Source organism: Neltuma alba, unplaced genomic scaffold (assembly GCF_004799145.2).
Source record: "Neltuma alba isolate B1F8T4 unplaced genomic scaffold, ASM479914v2 tig00003992_pilon, whole genome shotgun sequence".
NCBI lineage: Eukaryota > Viridiplantae > Streptophyta > Magnoliopsida > Fabales > Fabaceae > Neltuma > Neltuma alba.
This window is the reverse complement of record NW_021633512.1, coordinates 1-18,174: the sequence shown is the minus strand read 5'-3', so window position 1 is coordinate 18,174 and position 18,174 is coordinate 1. Positions and strand designations below refer to the sequence as shown.

The 18,174-nt window shown below is 34.3% G+C and overlaps 3 protein-coding genes across 3 annotated transcripts; 1 reads left to right on the top strand and 2 right to left on the bottom strand.

The window, feature by feature from the left end:
• Positions 1-2,168: 2,168 nt before the first annotated feature.
• LOC114743333 (RING-H2 finger protein ATL60-like) lies at positions 2,169-3,680 on the top strand. The gene has a single exon (XM_028931536.1). The coding sequence runs from the start codon at positions 2,443-2,445 to the stop codon at positions 3,373-3,375; it is 933 nt and encodes a 310-aa protein (XP_028787369.1). The 5' UTR covers positions 2,169-2,442; the 3' UTR covers positions 3,376-3,680.
• Positions 3,681-5,102: 1,422 nt separating this feature from the next.
• LOC114743325 (uncharacterized) lies at positions 5,103-6,010 on the bottom strand. The gene is made up of 2 exons (XM_028931527.1): positions 5,703-6,010; positions 5,103-5,576 (listed from the first exon to the last, which is right to left on the bottom strand). Exons 1-2 carry the CDS (start codon positions 5,787-5,789, stop codon positions 5,103-5,105), a joined length of 561 nt encoding a protein of 186 aa, XP_028787360.1. The 5' UTR covers positions 5,790-6,010.
• A 4,038-nt stretch (positions 6,011-10,048) lies between these two features.
• LOC114743324 (ubiquitin-conjugating enzyme E2 34-like) lies at positions 10,049-15,904 on the bottom strand. The gene is made up of 10 exons (XM_028931526.1): positions 15,711-15,904; positions 13,604-13,748; positions 13,143-13,197; positions 12,313-12,351; positions 12,131-12,194; positions 11,973-12,034; positions 11,603-11,642; positions 11,383-11,410; positions 11,039-11,130; positions 10,049-10,940 (listed from the first exon to the last, which is right to left on the bottom strand). Exons 2-10 carry the CDS (start codon positions 13,658-13,660, stop codon positions 10,655-10,657), a joined length of 723 nt encoding a protein of 240 aa, XP_028787359.1. The 5' UTR covers positions 13,661-13,748; positions 15,711-15,904; the 3' UTR covers positions 10,049-10,654.
• Positions 15,905-18,174: the final 2,270 nt, after the last annotated feature.

The window sequence follows — 18,174 nt, the reverse complement described above, 5'->3', positions numbered from 1 at the left end:
GTATTTTAATTTGAATCTTGTATTATTGTTGTTGTTGTTAAACAGAATATCAAATATCAGTCACTTTCAGAGCTTGAACTTGAAGCTGGTGGCCGTGTCCCCGAAGAAAGATACAAGAAGTTTCATTATCCCGCATAAATAGCAGCCGCCTTTTTTTTAAAAAAAAAAAAATCAACTAGCAGCCTCTTTTTTCAATTAAGAGGTAATTATACAGAATAATTTTAGTCAAAAATTATATAAAAATTTCCGTTTTCTTGTTCAAATGAATTATCCTACATGTATATGTATATGTATATTTCCATTAAAAATATATCTTAAATAAAGATTCAATTAAGTATATTTTGTTTATAAATTAAAAAAAAAATTAAACCAAATATGAAATAAATTTCTATTTTCATAGAATCTTTTATATAACTTTTAAAAGGATTAATATAATCTTTGGTCTTTCAGATTTGTCTTCATTTTGGTTTTAATCCCTTAAATTTCAAAACATATGTTTTGGTCATTCTAAAGGTAAAATAGTCTAAATTTTTATTGATTTATAAATACCAGTAATTTAAATAAAAAAAACTTGAAGGATCAAAATCTAAAATTTGAAACTTGAGGAGCCAAAGCCAAAATGAAGACAAATTTGAAGGACAAAATTATATTAACCCCTTTTAAAAATAAAAAAATTATAATTTTAATGAAAATATTTATAGTTTTATACTTAATTAATAAGCAATGACGAGTATGGCAAAGAGTCCACAGAGGAGGGCGTGGACAGGTAGCCAGCAAGCACTTATATTTTGACATTGGATTTTTTTTTTTTTTTTTTGCGGTCAACGGCGTTTGAGTAGATTAATTTAATTTTGTTTTACTGTTACTGACCAACTCGGAATTTGCTTTGAAAATTAAGTTTTTTTCTAAATTATATATTAACTTCTTAAATTATGTCATGGATTTATATAAATAATTTTCTTATTATTACTTTTATTCATGCCAGTCAAAGTGATCTTCGCCACTATTCCATATAAGCATTGACTTTAGTTTTTCTTTTTTATTGACGAAAAGCTGCCCCTTTTTTGCATCAGCATCTGCTAACACAAGTCAAAAAAAGAACAGATCTACAATTAATCCATGTAAATTAAAATATTAATGAAAACTAAGTTAAGATTAAATTGCAATTAATCAAAATGAATATTTTGTTTTATTAAAAAAGGTTAGTCTAGTTGATAAAGATGCAACCCATGCTACCTTTACAAGGATGTAAATTAAAATTATTAATCGATGTAAAAATCTTATTACTAGTAAGTAATATATAAGTGTCTCTATAAATAATTTTTTAAATCTTGAAACACACAATAATAATCAATAAGTCTTGAGATAAAATCATTTATTTTTTTCCCTAAAATGAGAGAATATTTTATTTTTTGCTTTAAAAAAATACTATATATTTACAAAGACAACAAATTTTCTATATTAAAGTTATTAATTTTATATACAAAAGTTGTTAATGATAAGGTTAATGTCATACTAAACTTTAAGATTAACAAATGTCATACTAAACTTTAACATTAAAAAATTTAGTATAGGAAATTAACAACTTTATATGAATAACACTGTTGACAATTAATCTATCAGAATTAACAATTTTATGTCAGAAATTAACGCTTAATGTTATGAAATTGACAATTATATAGTTTTGCATGTATTTATTCATTGAATTTAACAATCTATAATTGAAACTTATTTATAATTGAAACTCCGCAGTAATTTAATAATTTTTAAAGATCTTAAAATTATTTTACGGTGTAGCTGTATGAGACTTAGGAGTGATTTTTGCAAATACAGATAACTCCTATGTGAAATTTTATATGATAATAATCCTCGTGTTGGAAATTTCATATAAATTCTAAATTAATTGATGATTATGAAAAAATGATTGTTGATTAGTGAGAATATATATATATATATATATATATATATATGTTGGTTGCCGAATTTTCCATACAATTACTTCTTCGTTTTTTGCAGCTTTCCATGTAATTACTTCGCAGAAAGCTACTCGAGACGGTTTGAATATTTCCAACGGCGTGTTTGTATTTCTTTTCTATCTTTGGTTGCTTGCGCAGTTAACTAGTTTGAAGTCCAAAGTCTCCAGTCCAATGTGGAGGTTCTTCGGTTCTTCCTTTAATTTCTCTTACGTATTTGTCTTCCTCTTCCTCCCCTTTTACTTATATAATCTTCAAGTCTCCTCTCCATTCAAGTTCAAATACAATTTCCTCTTCTCCTCGCTTATCGCTTCCTCAAATTCATTGACTTCCATTCTCATTCCTGCATTTAAACCTCCTTTCTCCTCTCTACCACTACCTTCTCTGGATTTCTTTCTTCTGCAGTATTCTGAGATTTCAGGGTGAGGTATAATCTGGGTTTTGAATTTCTGCGTGTGTTTCTGGATCCATGGGTGGTTGGGCAGGAACAGATGACAATTCGCGTGACTCTCCGGGGCTGGAATTAACTGGAAAGATCATGGTCGTAGCTATAATATTCCTCTTTTTCGTGATTGTGGTTGTCTGTTTCCTCCATCTCTACGCCAAATGGTTCTGGTGGAACACTGAAGGGAGCAGCACCACCACCCGCCGCCGCAGCAGCCGCCGCCGCCGCCGCTTTGTCTTCGCACCAGGACAAGACCCCGCTATTTACGGCGTCCAGAGACGTGGGCTTGACCCAGAAGTCCTTAGGTCCTTGCCTGTATTGGTATACCGACCAGAGGATTTCAAAGATGGTTTGGAGTGTGCAGTTTGTCTCAGCGAGGTCGCTCATGGAGAAAAAGCAAGGATATTACCCAAATGCAATCATGGGTTTCACGTAGAATGCATTGATATGTGGTTCCAATCCCATTCTACCTGTCCACTTTGTAGGAACCCGGTCGCTTCTGAGTCCTCTGAATCCAATAATAGTTCAGGTGTTCGAGGAAATACCTCAGACATCTATAGTCCGTCATCAGACTCAGAAAGTTCAGACTCTATGAGCGAGGTTGATTTAGAGTCTGCAAATTTCCCCACAAATGTTTTGATTTGGGGAAATCAGATCCAAGTAAATTCTATTGGCGCAGGTCCTTCTATTGAGGCACCTTCGTCCTCATCATCAGCGGCAGCAGATAGTTGTAGCAGTAGTAACAATAACAACAGACGTAATGGAATGTTGGTGATTGACATACCAAGAGAAACGAATCCATCATCTTTACCTTCTACTAGCAGGTGTGCTGACGATGAGTTGAAGTCTCCAATGACATCTAGGCTCAAGTCGTTCAAGAGGATGTTAAGCATGAAGTTCAGTCCTCGTAGCCCGAGTTCTGTGGATGTGGAACAAGCAGGGAGAGGACAGAGCTAGCTAGAAATTAATTGATGATTGGTATATTCATTATTCTTTTACTACATATATGCCCTGGAGCAGGAATTGGCTTGTAGATTATGCTAATTGAGGGGTCAAGGTGAAGAATTAGTGTCGGAAAGGTGCTTGATTTCTTGTCCTTAGGAGGAAAGGTAAGGGTTCCTGTTGCAGAGAGACAGGAAGAGCTCTCTCAAAGTTGACTCATTGTCTTTCTAAGGATGCATACTCTTTGTAATTGTAACATGTTCTTATAGAACATATTTGTATCATAATGCTTCAAGCAGATTAAAAAAGATTGCTTGAAGTGTTTATATTGTTAAAAGAAAAGGAAAGAAAATTTCTGTCTTACAAGGGTGAAATTATCCCTTATGGTAAATTTTGTTGTATCATTGATTTGATTTTTCCATTTGGCTTACCACTTTATTTTACATCCTTGCGTCACAAATCAAACTGTTGGTTGACTCATCTAATCTCTGGTCGTAATGACTCTGGTTAAACACATTTAATTCATACTTCATACTTAAGTTAAAAATCACGATATAGGATCGAATATTGCACAACACAAATCGCAGTCCATGCAAGAGCATTGAAATTGAAGTTACATAGAATAAAGTGAAGAGATTATGTTTTGGGCAACAGGTGCTTTTAGCGTGCAAACGTAGCCTTTTATTTCAATTTAAGAGTGATTCAATTGGTGGGAAAGCCTCTCTGTTGTATTATCTAAAGATAAATAAATAAAGACAGAAGGAAACTGGAAAAAAAAAAAAAACCAAAGAAACAGTGGAGAAGCGAAGATAGAATAGCAGACAAGTCGGACTTATTCAATTGAGCTGCAAAGTCAATGACTACTAGATAATCAGCATGTATTTTTAATTGTTAGTTGATTATACTGAACAGAAAAGAATAAAATAAGAAGAGTGATTTTGAAAAAGAGAAATGATTTCCCTCTTAGTTCCATCAAAAGGGCATAGAAACTATTAAACAAAGATTACAAAAACAAATCTCTTGCCTCCTTTAAACTTTGGGAAAATCTAAAAAAAGTGACTGTTGAATTTCAAAATGACAAATCAGTATTGGTTACTACACTTATAAAAAAATGACTACACTTACAAAGCAAATAACAACATATTTTTGTAATAATTTCTGATTTGTCATTTTGAAATTCAATAGTCACTTTTTTGATTTTTCCTTAAACTTTTCAATCCAGACAGAATTATTCACTCAATACTCTGTTTTGATGGTGGGAGGTAAAATTTAAATCCTTCTCCCTCACCCATGCTTCTCTTTTTCCCAAAAGCTGCTCCCACTAAACAGTTAGGAGGCTCGTGCTTTTCACCGGGGTTGCTCCTTTCTCGAGTCTCCATGTAACCCATCCCTTGGTATGACTATGGATCATAGAAAATCTTAAACGTGACGAAGATACTACAATCTCAATAACTTAAAACGGCACAAGGCTCAAATATAGTTTAAAAAAAGCCATACGATGTTGAATATGACCATATTAAACATGATTCTCATTTCAACAGCCAATACATTCATTCACACTCAATTTGCAGTAGAAAATGGAAAATTCTGTTAGAAGAATGTGAATTTCTGATAGAGAAACTCAAAAGTTGGATATGTTGTCTTCATTCAAGCCATGTCTCAGGAATTAGTTTCAGCATCCTAACATGTAGGCTTTGAAGCACCATATCTTACCTAAGAATTTCAAATTCAGATGTGCAGATTCAAGAGACGATATAGAGGGGACCATAGTTCTGAATGTGAAAATCTTGAGGACTATTTGGTTGCTGGTTTTGCCCGAGACACACATAGGGAATCTCGTTGTGATTCTCTTTCTTTGAAGATTTAGAGAAGAGACTTGTGATGAGAGGACCAGAATGGGGACGCCATTGTTTCTTTGCATTAGAAGCTTTTCCAGTGTTGTATATTGGACCAGAGACATGACTTTGTTTTTTCCCACAAGAACCCTTCGGCTCTTCAGAACTAATGTCCTTGTTGGTGGGCTTGCTTTTCCTCTCAGCTTTCCACCATGAAATCACTGAACTTTTCCATGATTTTTTCTTCTTCCCACTTTTCTTCTCTCTCTCTTTATCTGCTGATTCTTCTCTCTTCCCTCCTCTTCCACCTTCTGGGTGCACTGATGATGAGCTCTTCACTTTTGCTTCTGTCATCTCATATTTTCTTGCTTCCTCCAAGAACTTAATCAAACCAACAGAAACTCAGAAATTACCAAAAATAAAAATGAAAAATACTTGCTTTCACTTCAAGAAAAAGTTTAGAGTAGAAACCGGGAAAAGAAACTGACCAAAAAGAAAGAATGGTACCTGAGAAAAGTCCTCCTGCAGATCAAATCCGTATGCATCATAATAACTTGCCTCAGATCTTGAGTGTGTTGGAGATTTCATCATCATTGACCTCAAAGATATCTATGAAGATATTAATTCAAAACTACGGAAAGAAGCAGGGAAAAAAAAAAATGAGACGCAGAAGAGCTATGGAGGATAAGAAAAGAAGAAAGCTTGGTAAGAATATTTCAGAATATGTCATTGTAAAAACAGAAGGGCATTAAAGAGGGGGTGAGAGGGGACAAGAAAGTGAAGAGATCTGAAATGGAAAATAATGGCCCGTGAAAACTTTACAGCAAATAAATCTTCTTTAGGGTTGGATTTGGTAGCTCTTAGCTTGAATCATAAAAGGCAAATTTTAACCACTCTTCTGATAGATATCATAATCACGATGCCACTTGGATAGAGATATGACAAACTGTTAGTAGCTGAAATGGCATTATACAATCTCTTGTTCAAATTTGCCTGTGACGTGAATTGGAAGGTAGATTAATCTTGTAATAATTACTAATTCCATACAGATGTATTTTTATCAGACATCATGGAACACTTCAATTTTTGGTAAATTCAGGATGAGCTTTCATATTTTCAACGTTAAACTTTTTGTTAGATTCTTTTTTTTTTAACTGATGCATTCCTTAGGGGGTGTTTGGCAACCTCCAAACCATGATTTGAGAAGCACTTTTCTGCAAAACGAGACAAATTCCTCCACATATTTACTTCATAAACCGTAAAAGCACTTCTGAAACTATGGTTTGGTTTCTATCCAAACACCTCATAAGACTAATTAAGGATTTTTGAGAAAGATAAAATTAAAGTGTTTCAATACCCATTAAGTGAATAATTTAATGAGTAAGTGGGAAAGACAAAAAGATCTAGATCAGATGCAACAAACACCTGGAAGATTATACTGATTTATATGAAAGGCAACAAATTTGAAAGTAACGTTTGAAGAGGAAAACCTGAAAGGTAACTAAACATGCTTAAGAATTTATGACAAAATTTTCCCCCCTCTTATGGGGCCACACTTAATCACCCCACCACTACACTTTATCTTTGGTTTTAAAAAAAAAAAAATCTTTTTAGTTCCTTATTTTCCCCCACCTTTCTTGACTAAATTTTTTTTTTTTTGGGTGAAGTTCTTGACTAAATTTATAGTGATCTGGAATCAAAGCCTTTATGAGACTAAATTATTATAAGCATATTCATCAGTGTGTTGCTTTAAAAAACTAGTTTTAGATTGTTTAAATTTCATTTCATTTATTTGAACTTCCACCAAACAAATACTCACAAATAATGTAATTGCTTCTTTAAGATTAAAAAAAAACATTAACCCTAAAACATTCAGATTCAGATTAGATGATCAATTCCCCTTGGAATTATCTTCTTTTTAGGGGATGGTTCCAAAATCCAAAAGTTTTTTAAATTCTTTTTTTTTGGAAGGGGGGGGGATCTTCAACGCGTAGCCGCGATAAACATGCCGCATTTCCCGGAGGCTTCGGCTAATTTTTATTGCTTTAGTCTTTTTTTTTTTAATTTGTTAATCCTAAGTTTTTAATTTATTTGTTCTGTTAATCCTATTTTAATATAACATTAATGTTTAACTTCTTGTTCAGTCATGTTTATAAAGCCTCCAAAAAAGATCATAAATATCTGCCAAGCTTAAATACTTTCTGAACCTGTGAATTTAATATAAAAAGAATGAATTTTTAGGGATGTGTGGTTTACTCAAAAAAAAAAAAGAATTTTTAGGGATGTCTGGTATGAGGGAAATGGAATAGAAAGGAGGAGAGAAAAAAACTTTAATGAGCTCAATTTAAAAATTTTAAAAATGAGATTATAAAATGTTAATTAAAAAAAAGTGAAATAAAAGAGTAGAAAAAATTAATCAAACGCACTTTTTAAATTTTTTAAATCAGACCCATTAAAATTTTTAATTTCGAGGGATAGCCACAGTTTTCCATACAAGTATAATTGTTTACATGTTCATGCTGCAGCTGGGAGTGACGTTGAAACCTGACGACATTCTGGAGTTGGTTTCTGGGATAACAAACGACTCGACCAGGCGTTCGCATATATAGAACATCCATTTGAAAGTAGCTGACATCAAGTGTGTCCCATCCTATATCCTTTTCCTAAGTCCTAAGTTCTTTTTTTTCCTGCTAACCAACTAACTTACTCGTGCATGGACCCAAGGAAAGAAGGAGCTTGTCCTTGGGGGGTCAAAGGACAGAGGATTATGCTTGTCATTGGATCTATAAGTGGACGGAGGAGTTGGGATGAAGGGGTTGCACCACCTTGGTTGCAGAGAAAGACACTTTCGACGGAAGAAAGAAACAGGGAATGAGTTCCAGGGAAAAAGAAAGAAGACATTAGCAATAGTGGGTCAAAAAGGAGACTTTAATGGTCAAATTTAAGAATTCCTAATAGTAGGATGATGTGTCCGTTAGAATCAGCGATTGAAAAAGTAGTTTATTGAAAAAGTAACTTATGGAATAGTGAAGTTAGGTAGAAGCTAAATTGAATATGTTGAATTGTGTTTGAATTGAAATTCAAAAAAACTAGTTTGTAAAAATAAGAATGTCTAAGAGTAGGACGATATCGTTATGTTTTGGTTACTTCTGAGGTGACATTGCCTTAAAAAAAAAAACTTATAGATACTCATTATGAACAAAAACTTTCAAAGTAAAATTGGACCTTAACTAGTAATTAAATTTTAAAGGGGGAAACCGGGAAAGGGTAAGATGCAAGATTTGATGCTTAATTTTGGAATTATGAATTCATCAATTTTGCTCTGTATATGGACATTATAAATGGGTGCAATTGGCTCTATTTTTTTGTATTGTATCATGTTCTAGAGGTCTGCATGGATCTGCAGAATGATTCATCATCTCTTGTTGAAAGAGAGAGTTTTAATGCTGCAATTGGGAAGATAACTTTGACACATAAGGGTGTGGGCTCCATAAAGCAAGTTGGAAGACAACCATCCCTTCTAGCCATATTCATGGTGGGATTCTCTTCACAGAAATTGGGTTATTGCAGCCTGGAGGCGCAAAACTTGAAGCAGAATTTCTTTTACTTAATTGTTTTAGTTTTTCCGTATTTTTTGGCTGTGTTCCAGCGGATGGGCCATGGTTTTTTAGTTGTTTTTGTTGTGGTTGAACTTTTGGATGCTTTGGTTTAATCAATAATATAAATTTCTTCTGACCAAAAAAAAAATTGAGGAAAAAACAGGCTCGTAAGAGCATAATCTTGTCTTGTGGTTGAACATGCGGAGTTTCTGCCTTTTCTGTTCCCTACCAAATAGAAAGTAATATTCCTGTGATAGAAATTATTATTTTTAATTTTTATTAAAATGTGAATTGCACAAAGAGTTTATAAAATTCAAATTAAAATAGGATAAAAATGCAACTAGCATCCTGAATTATTTTTGAATGTACACCCAAAATTTAAAAAGTACTCTTTATTTAGTCGTCCAATTTTATCCCAGCGTAATTAATTTGGTTCAATTTTTTGTTTTAGGAAATGGTTCCAAAATTCGTGTTTTTTAAATTTAAAATAGGAAAACGTAAAAGTAGAGACATGATTGTGGGGTGGATCCGTGATCCAGGGATCCGTCAGTAATAAATATCTTCAACGCATGGCCGCGACAAACATGCCGCATTTCCCGGACGCTCCGGTTAACTTGCGAGTAATTGCTTTCGTCTATTTTTTTTCCAGAGGATAAGAGAATGACAGGAAAAAAAACTGAAAATTATAAATTTTAGATCAGGTTTAGTAACATAACATTGATAAGTCTGAATTTGTAAATAACAACAAATTTATTTGACATTTACAAAATTTCAGCTTTTTTTTTGTTGTTATCCTTTTTTTTATTTGCTAATCCTAGTTTTTACTTTATTTTTTTATTTTTTTGAAGTATAGTTATTTCTGTTAATCCTATCTGTTAATATTAGATCAATGTTTAAATTTTTTCAGTCATGGTAAAGGCTTAAATCCCTTTAAGATAAATATTTCATTATTATAATAGCAGTTAATATTCCAAACCAGGATAAACCCAGCACACTATCAGCTTTCTACAGATAAATTTGATGTTGAGGATTTCAAATTAAAACTTTTGTAAGCTACCATCTTGCTGCTGATTTGTTATCAATTATATTTAAAGCAAACTGCATAATCATGTGTAGAACACAAACTGCATCGAAAATAAATTTCTATTATATACCACAAAAAATTCTCTATAGACAAATCAACGTGAATTGTATTATATTTTCATTAGAATATTAACAGAGTATCCGTTGGAGCAATTAAAGGAAGCGGAACAGTTTAGAGAGAGAATGGGAATGATTCTATCTTTTCTAAGTTTTTCTAAATTTTGTACATACCAATTACCAAAAGAAACTTAAAGCAAACTAATGTTACGCTAAGTTAAATCAGATATCTTTCCCTATAGTAATAGTCTAGGCCATCCCTCGAGAACAATTGCAATCTGCTACAACAAGTCGCGTAGGAAGAAAAAGAAGGGAAATTCGGAGATATCATATAGTTATGCAGCGTATGCACACGCAACAGTCATAATTTAGTCTTCTTAATCTGCCATAAGTGATCATTGCATGCACATACACTGCACAACAACTAAAGCATTTAAACAAGAACAGGACCAGAAGACAACCTCAGACTGGATTCATAGGGACATCACAAGCATGCAACTTTTTTGGTATTTACCACCAAGAAGCTGGCACCAAAGACATAAAGGAGTAAAATCAGCCCACACATAAGAAAGCAGCCTTCACGTCCATCAATTCCCTATACAATTCATGTTAGTCATGACCAAAAAAATAAAAGCAAGTAGCTTATAGAATCAAACCCAGTAAGGACGACACTTTATGGATCCACAGTCACACCCATAAAGATCCTTACGTGGTCCATGATCACAGCTGAAGCAGAGGCAATGCCATTATAAGCCCAAAAATGGAGAAGAGCAACAACATCATCCATGTGGGTAAAGATTGCTTTCTGTTTTTCCTCCCCTCTTTCAATTCATCTACTACTTTCATGTCTTCTCCTGTAGACCCCGTAACTTTTCTCAACATGGGCCCTGAACTTTTGTCACGAGATGCCACCTCAGATGCCGTTTGTTCAGAGGCAGCTTGCTCGGAAAGCCGCTGCTGGTTGTACTTGTCAACATACTCAGGGAACATTTTCCTGAATGTTGCACTGCATGCAAAATAGTTAGATTCATCAAAATTCAGAGCAAAACGGCAATTAAATGGACATTTCTTTTCTGTCATGAATGGCTGGTATGAATAACTTACTTCTTGCAATTGAAAGCAAGGGAAGATTTTGCTAAACGTTGCTTCTCTTCAGCAGTAGTGCTCACGCTGCCAGTGGTTGGACTGCTGTCTATCTGCAAGAGAGAAGAGTTAAATGCCCGCAAGAAGGTACTAGCTACGGGACAAATCAATAGGTATCAAATTATTTGAATACACACACATGTATAAAAACAAATTGATATATAGAAAGAGCTAGCCCTGGCTCAATGAAGGCTTGTGTTCCACAAAATTTATGGAAGTGAAATTGAACTCGCTAGTGGAAAACAAGCATACATCATGGAAGACAATAGAATTCTAACTAATATAAAAAGCCACAGGACACTCACCATGAAGGATAGAAGCCCCGTGAGTATGCTGCATTCACACAGATATTGGAAGAATCAGTTAAAAAAAAAAAATCAAGTAGAAATCTACGTCAACTACACTCCTCAGATGACAATCACCGGTGAATAAGCATAAAACCACATTCCATAAGTCAAGCAGCCATTGAAGAAAAAATACATACAAAATCACATAAAGGAAATCCATGAAACTAATCAGTCTGACCTTGATACGGACCACATAGGATTCCAACTTTCTGGATGAACTGCAAAAGCAGCATAATCCACAAAATCAATAAATTGGAAGAATATGGGTAACCCACAAAACTATTCGACTGGGGCTATATTTGGTATCATGATGGACAGGGAGAAGAAAAGGGAATAGCAGAAAAGGCGACATAAATGTTTCATGCAATGTTTATTATGCTAATGTTGTTATTGCTTAACGATGACTACTCATTTTCCTTATCTTTTTATGCAGAGGTATTAAAAAAAAAAAAAAACACTTCCCATCACAATCTCATTCATTTTCTCTTTCCATACCTAAAATTTTGTGAACCAATCAAAGACTTGATTCAACAGATAAAAGAACTTACAGTCACTCATGGACAAGCAGATCTTTTTCTGTGTGATGAAGCGTCCATTAGGTGTAGTCATGCTACATGATTGACCATATACAATTTAGACAAGATGCCAATAAACAAGATGAGCAGAAGCAAATATGAAAATTGAGTACTATAGAAATAAAAATCACCTGATTCCAGGAGGTTTATATGGATATTCAGGAGGAAACTTGATTTTCCCATAATAATATCCACCTGATAATAAGACCAATATTGAGCATAAATTATAAATCATGGCATTCATCATCACAAGGCACCAAAATAAATCTGAAAACATGAAGTGGTGATAATCAAAATTCACCAACTTACAAACCTGCAAAAGGTGTTCCTTCACTCCCTTCCAACACATAATCTGAGACATTAGGACAGAGTAAAATCAATATCAAGTTATTAACCGCTTTGACAAACAACTTAAAAATTAACTAGCAGAAATGACCGAATGATCACGTTATGAGACTAAGTATATTCATAATCACATGTGCAGGGACTTTCAAAGCAAAAATAAATGGTATATTATGATTTATAGCTATATATGGTAAGCTAAAAAAGTTGTCTTCATTTACCTACAAAGCACATTTTGAAAATATATCCTCACAAAAAACATGGCTAGCCTTCTTTAAGTAGTGCCTTCCAAAATAGAACTGGACACTTTTTGCCAATAAAAAAGCAATCCCTACTGTGGATGGTCATGAACAATAATCTGAAATTGGCACTCTTTCATCTAATCATATTTCAATTAGCTCCACTTATTTACAGCTACCAGTTCCAATATAATCCAGCATCTCTTTCCTTTTCCTCCTTCCCTCCCTTCCTTTCTTTCTTCTTCATAAAACATGTCCACTTAATTTTACTATTATCCATGCAAAAATGAGACTAATTCATGCTTTCTCATTTTTATCCCGTTCTCATTGAATAATTAGTTGTTGTCGTTGTTAATTTTTATAATTAATCAGTTTGGACTACAAATATCTGGAAAGTGGCTGAAAACTTGACATCCATCATCATGCTGACGTGTTTCAATGCCCAGCTAAGAAAATTGATATTCACAAATAACAGGCCAACTACAATTTTTAGTTTACTTTCTTTTACACAAATTCAACATAAAATAGTTTAAGAAAATGAAACACCAGAAGGAAATCTTACGCCACTCAAGTATATCGTTAGGTGATGGATGAGCAACAACATGGGGCACTGGCTCCTGCAAATGCATGATAAAGATTAAGCATTATCCAGTTGACATATTACAAAAATTCCAACATACTTGAAAAAGGAAAACTTTAAGTCAATACATCATAACAGCCAGTGGAGCTCCCCCACATTAAATTACATAGACTAATGAAGGATGCAAACAATTAATCAGAAAATCATATGCATTGCACAAACTTCAGATATGCAACAAGATAAATGGATGTGTGCCATAAGTACTCACAGTGCTCTACCAGCTATTATACCAAATTATCAATAACAAGTACACTCAAAACGGCAGAAAGAAGAGCTAAACAAACCACAAAACAAGCATAATTGCATAGGTACACAGCAAAAGTAGCATGCTAGCACATGCATTACTTCTAAACACAACTTAAGAAGGAAGTAAGATGGTTTACTTTACAAAGAGCTCTATATTCCTTCTGGAGGCGCTTGATGCATGATTTCTCCGCCATTCAACAAATTTTGAACAGTATCAAGCAAAGATCTGAACTGTACTTTATTTCTTTGATCCGAACAATAATCTTAGCTGCCTGCTTAGCACTGATTGAGGATAAAAATATCAATAAAAAGATAGCAGGTAAGCTAGAGAAAATGACTATAAGAAATGCAAAAGTTCTCAATTTTTGTTACATTCTTGATTTGGGATCAGAGGGTCAATTCAAAGACATTAACTCAGCTGAAGCCATAAAATTTTTCACAAATCATGAGTTCTATGGGATATTAGAGATGGAGGAAACAGAAAAAGAAACATTCGCTCCAAGTTTCGTATGACCTACCATTAGCAACTAAGAAGCATGAAGAACTTATGAGAGATAAATCATAAAACATGACCAATAAGTAAACTTGAAAACTCTGAATCATCACTTGCCACCAGAGACCTATAACAATTTCAATCAAATACACTAGTGCCATTGCTTAAATTTTATAGAATGATAACAAAATAACAGCGCCACCTATTTCCCATAGATCTTTTCCTAGTAGTAGATTCATCGTCCAGCAGTGGATAGCAGAAAATTTACTAAGATCCGTGAAGCATACAAAATCACCCCAATACAAGTATCATTGTACTTTGTTCCGTAAGTAACATAAAATTACGTGACTTTATCTGTGGACTACCAAGTGCCAGAAAATGACAGCAATCCAGAGTCAGCTAGTCTCAAATTATATTACTCCATCCCTTATTATAAGATCTTTTTAACTAAATTACGCAATTTAAGAAAATAGTTAAAATTAGTTAAAAGCAATTAATATGCAGCAAAACAGTTTTTTTCCAAATATACCCTTATATATAAATGAATAAATGTGAGAAGGTAATAGTGAGATGAATGAAGAAAGAGAATGCATGAAATACATTAAATTAGAAGTAAAATAAGTAATACTGCATTAAATGTTTAGAAAAAATCAAAGAGGATCTTATAAAAAGAGACAAACCCATTCAAAAAATTGATCTTATAATAAGAGACAGAGGAAGTAACTATTAACAGCTAGTTAAAGTTTGTTCATTGTATGAAGCCCTGATCAGCCGAAATAGATAATTCTTTCCTCTAAACCTAAGTGATCCACCATTAGGCCAAAAAAGGGAATAGAAGCCAGTTATATCTACAGACTCAGATCTGAACGAGAAGCAAAGCTGTCCATCCAGTCACCTTCTACTATGAGTATTGCTGGGTGGGGGTTTGCTGGCAAAAATGAATAATGTGGAACGGAAAACTGGTTCTCTGGGGGCTTACCCTTGTTCTCAAGTCTCAACATGGTGTTCAACACTATCTCATTGCTTATTCTGATCATTAAGCCCTAAAGGCAAGCAGAACCTAGCAATATCGGCAAACTGATATGCCCAAAAGAGAAGCAAAGATGAACATACCCTGCACATCCCCAAAGACGTGCAGGAAATATAAGTGTTGTGGGGGCTTTTCCGGGAAAGAACGAAATTTTTTTTCTTCTGCTGAACATTGGTTCCTTCGGAATTCATCCATGTCCTCGAAACAAGGCGTTACTTAATTGGACCGATCCTTCCCCAGCAGATCAGTTTTTGAACATGTTTCCAGCTTTGACATCTTCTAAATATTTTTCCCTAAAATTTTATACCTTTCTTCGGTTTCTGCAAGACTGCAACTGCCTCATACTCATGTAACTCCACCCAATTATCCCGATTCACAAAAAATAAAATAAAATAAATAAAAACATAGGGTAACCGGTTTGTGTGTATAACGAATTTCCTTTTATCTCGAAAATGGACCATGAATTCTACAAAATTTGCCGCCCACGAAGCAAAATTGCAAGATGAAACATTAAAGATGCAGCCTTGATTAGACGCCACCATTGATGACGTGAATAAAGAACTGAGAAGCATAAAATTCAAACGAACATACTCAAGTACAAAATCGATCAAAATCAATACAATAGTCAGCAGAGAGAGAAATCAAATAACAGACTTCTTTTGAAAATTGGAAGCTTCAGGCAGGAGAAAGGAAATCGAATCGAATTAGGAAAAAAAATTACCTGAGATCTGTGTCTTGCAAATTCGACCTGGTTTCGATTCGAGCAAATAGTTACTGGGAATTCTGGCGTTATCTAATAATTTATTATTTATTTATTTTCCCCGTTTCGAAAGTGGAAACAAAGAGTACCGAGAAGTTGTTGGTAACGTTCTAAAACGGTGGCGTTGAAAATGGGAGAGAAGGATCCGATCGGTGTCCATCGTTCAATTCAATGTCCCGTGCTTGCTTGTTTGTACACACGGGTCGACGCTGGAGTGACTTTCTGACAAGAAGAAAGCTTCCCTTTTGTTTAAAAGACCATTTTAGCCTTTATTCCCATAAAAAGACCATTTTAGCCTTATGTCTCTCCATCCAAAATCAATTGACCCAAAACAGAGACCACACGGATAATCAGATTGATCTAGTTGCCCAGAGAAAAAAGAGAGCTCCTTTCTTTGTTTTGGCAATGGTCTCTTAATTAATTTAAGCAGTTACGCCAAATCAAAATTATTTATAAGCTATTGGTTTTCTAAAAATTTATTAGATTTATTAGATATCCAAAAAAGTAAAATTAATTAAATTATTTGGCATCCTTATTTTTAGGAGGTGTTTGGATGGAAACAAAATCATGATTTTAAAAATAATTTTACAGCATACAAAGTAAATATGTAGAAAAATTTATCTCGATTTGCGAAAAAATACTTTTAAAAAATACTGTTAAGCAAACCCAAACACCCTCTTAATACGAGTCACTAACCTAGAATATCATCTCTGAATAGTGTGTTTGCGCGAAGCGATTGGTCCAATTCTAAAAATGGGCATAGTGCCGAAAGATGATTGGTCCCTATCATTACCAACATTAGCTTAGCAATAAGGTTGAACATGAGCGACTTTTCTCCTTAGATAATTGAATAACGACTAATCAGATTATCTCTGTATTAATAATCAATATGCGAATTTCAGGGTCTACTGAAAGACGTCTTTTTCTCGGGTGATTTAAGAGTTGTTAGCACGCATTTAATATACAAATAAAGTAGATACAAATAACAAATAATTTGTGTTCTAAAAAATAAATAATAGAACTATGCCATTAACAACACCCACTAGACGATCATATTAATTATTTTTAAACTTCCTGGGAATCAAAAGATTATGATTGCCTTGACTAAATTGATTAATACCTTTGGCCTTTTCCAAGAAAGTTAGAAATATAGTAGGATCACGTGCCTGATCACATGACCTTTCTGAAGTTTCTGTCACCAGGTTCACCAAATCCTAAGGCTAGACAACGCAAAAGGCAGCATGACAAGAGTTGAGCACATGATCAAACAGGCCTCAGATCTCAAACAGATTTCTGCCTCATTGTTATCAGAAAGAATATAAATCGACACCAATCCACTTCACCCTTGTCAATATTTCATCACTAGCACAAGAGACTTGAACCACAATGCAGCAAGTAACAAAAATCATCCAACAAGCCTGTAAGAATCAAAGCCCTCTACCTTTACTACCTACCATTACCAATACCATGAAGTGCCTCAGGTCCAGACCGCTGGCTGCTCTTGCTCTTACACTTTCACTGCTATTATCAACCTGGTCTCCTAGAGTCAAATCTAAGGCTATCCCATCTAAAGAAGTGAATTCTTTGCCCCTCGGCAAGACTTCATCTTCTCAGGCTGCACAAAGGAAAAAACCCTTCAAGGCAGGTGGTGGATTCATGTTTCAGAAGGATACCTCCAAGCAAATCTAATCCCACGCAGAATAAGTAACACTTGATAGTTACTGCTAAATTTTCAAGCCTTTCAGTCATACACAGCTATCCAATGATTGACAAAGACCATCTGTGTTTCTATGACAGGTTTGATCCTCTCACAAATGGCGGATAGGACAGCATAAAGGTTACAGCAATAATAAACATATCTGTCCTGTTTCTTTCACTTCTTTTTAACTCTTTCATGTTTAAATTAACATAATAGATGGTTGTACTGGGGTTTCACCTTTGGACTGTCATTTATTATATATATGCACTACGTTCTGCATTGTATTTAAAGTTTTGATGGCTAAGCTAGTTGAGTCCTTTAATGTGTGTGTGTGTGTGTGTAAATCAATGGGATTCGACATATGTACAAATAGACTGGTATCCAAATGAGCAGAATCACACACACACAACATAGCTCAAAAAGTTTGGTAAATATTTGATAACCTTTCTTAGCTTTACTAGCGTGAATGATAAAGAATATGGTAGATGGATTTGGGAAATACTGTCAACAAAAACTACTTTCTCACCCTGTGTATTCATAGTCTATACAGCTTAGTAAATGATACAAAATTTTATAAGCTGTGAGGTATCGTTCAAACCTTCACGCGCCAGATCTTTGAACCTCTTCCACCATGTTCAATGCCATACTATTCTGAAAAAACCCTGTCTTCCGATCTATACCTCATCTTATGCCTTCAATTTTCTTCTGAGAAGCTTCAGACACATC

Coding starts and splice junctions, on each gene's coding strand:
- LOC114743325 (XM_028931527.1), bottom strand. CDS start 5,789: ATGATGATGAAATCTCCAACACACTCAAGATCTGAGGCAAGTTATTAT. Junction 5,577..5,702: donor TGCAGGAGGACTTTTCTCAG/GTACCATTCTTT, acceptor GGTTTGATTAAG/TTCTTGGAGGAAGCAAGAAA.
- LOC114743324 (XM_028931526.1), bottom strand. CDS start 13,660: ATGGCGGAGAAATCATGCATCAAGCGCCTCCAGAAGGAATATAGAGCT. Junction 13,198..13,603: donor AATATAGAGCTCTTTGTAAA/GTAAACCATCTT, acceptor ATGCATTTGCAG/GAGCCAGTGCCCCATGTTGT. Junction 11,131..11,382: donor CGGGGCTTCTATCCTTCATG/GTGAGTGTCCTG, acceptor TCTCTCTTGCAG/ATAGACAGCAGTCCAACCAC.
- LOC114743333 (XM_028931536.1), top strand. CDS start 2,443: ATGGGTGGTTGGGCAGGAACAGATGACAATTCGCGTGACTCTCCGGGG.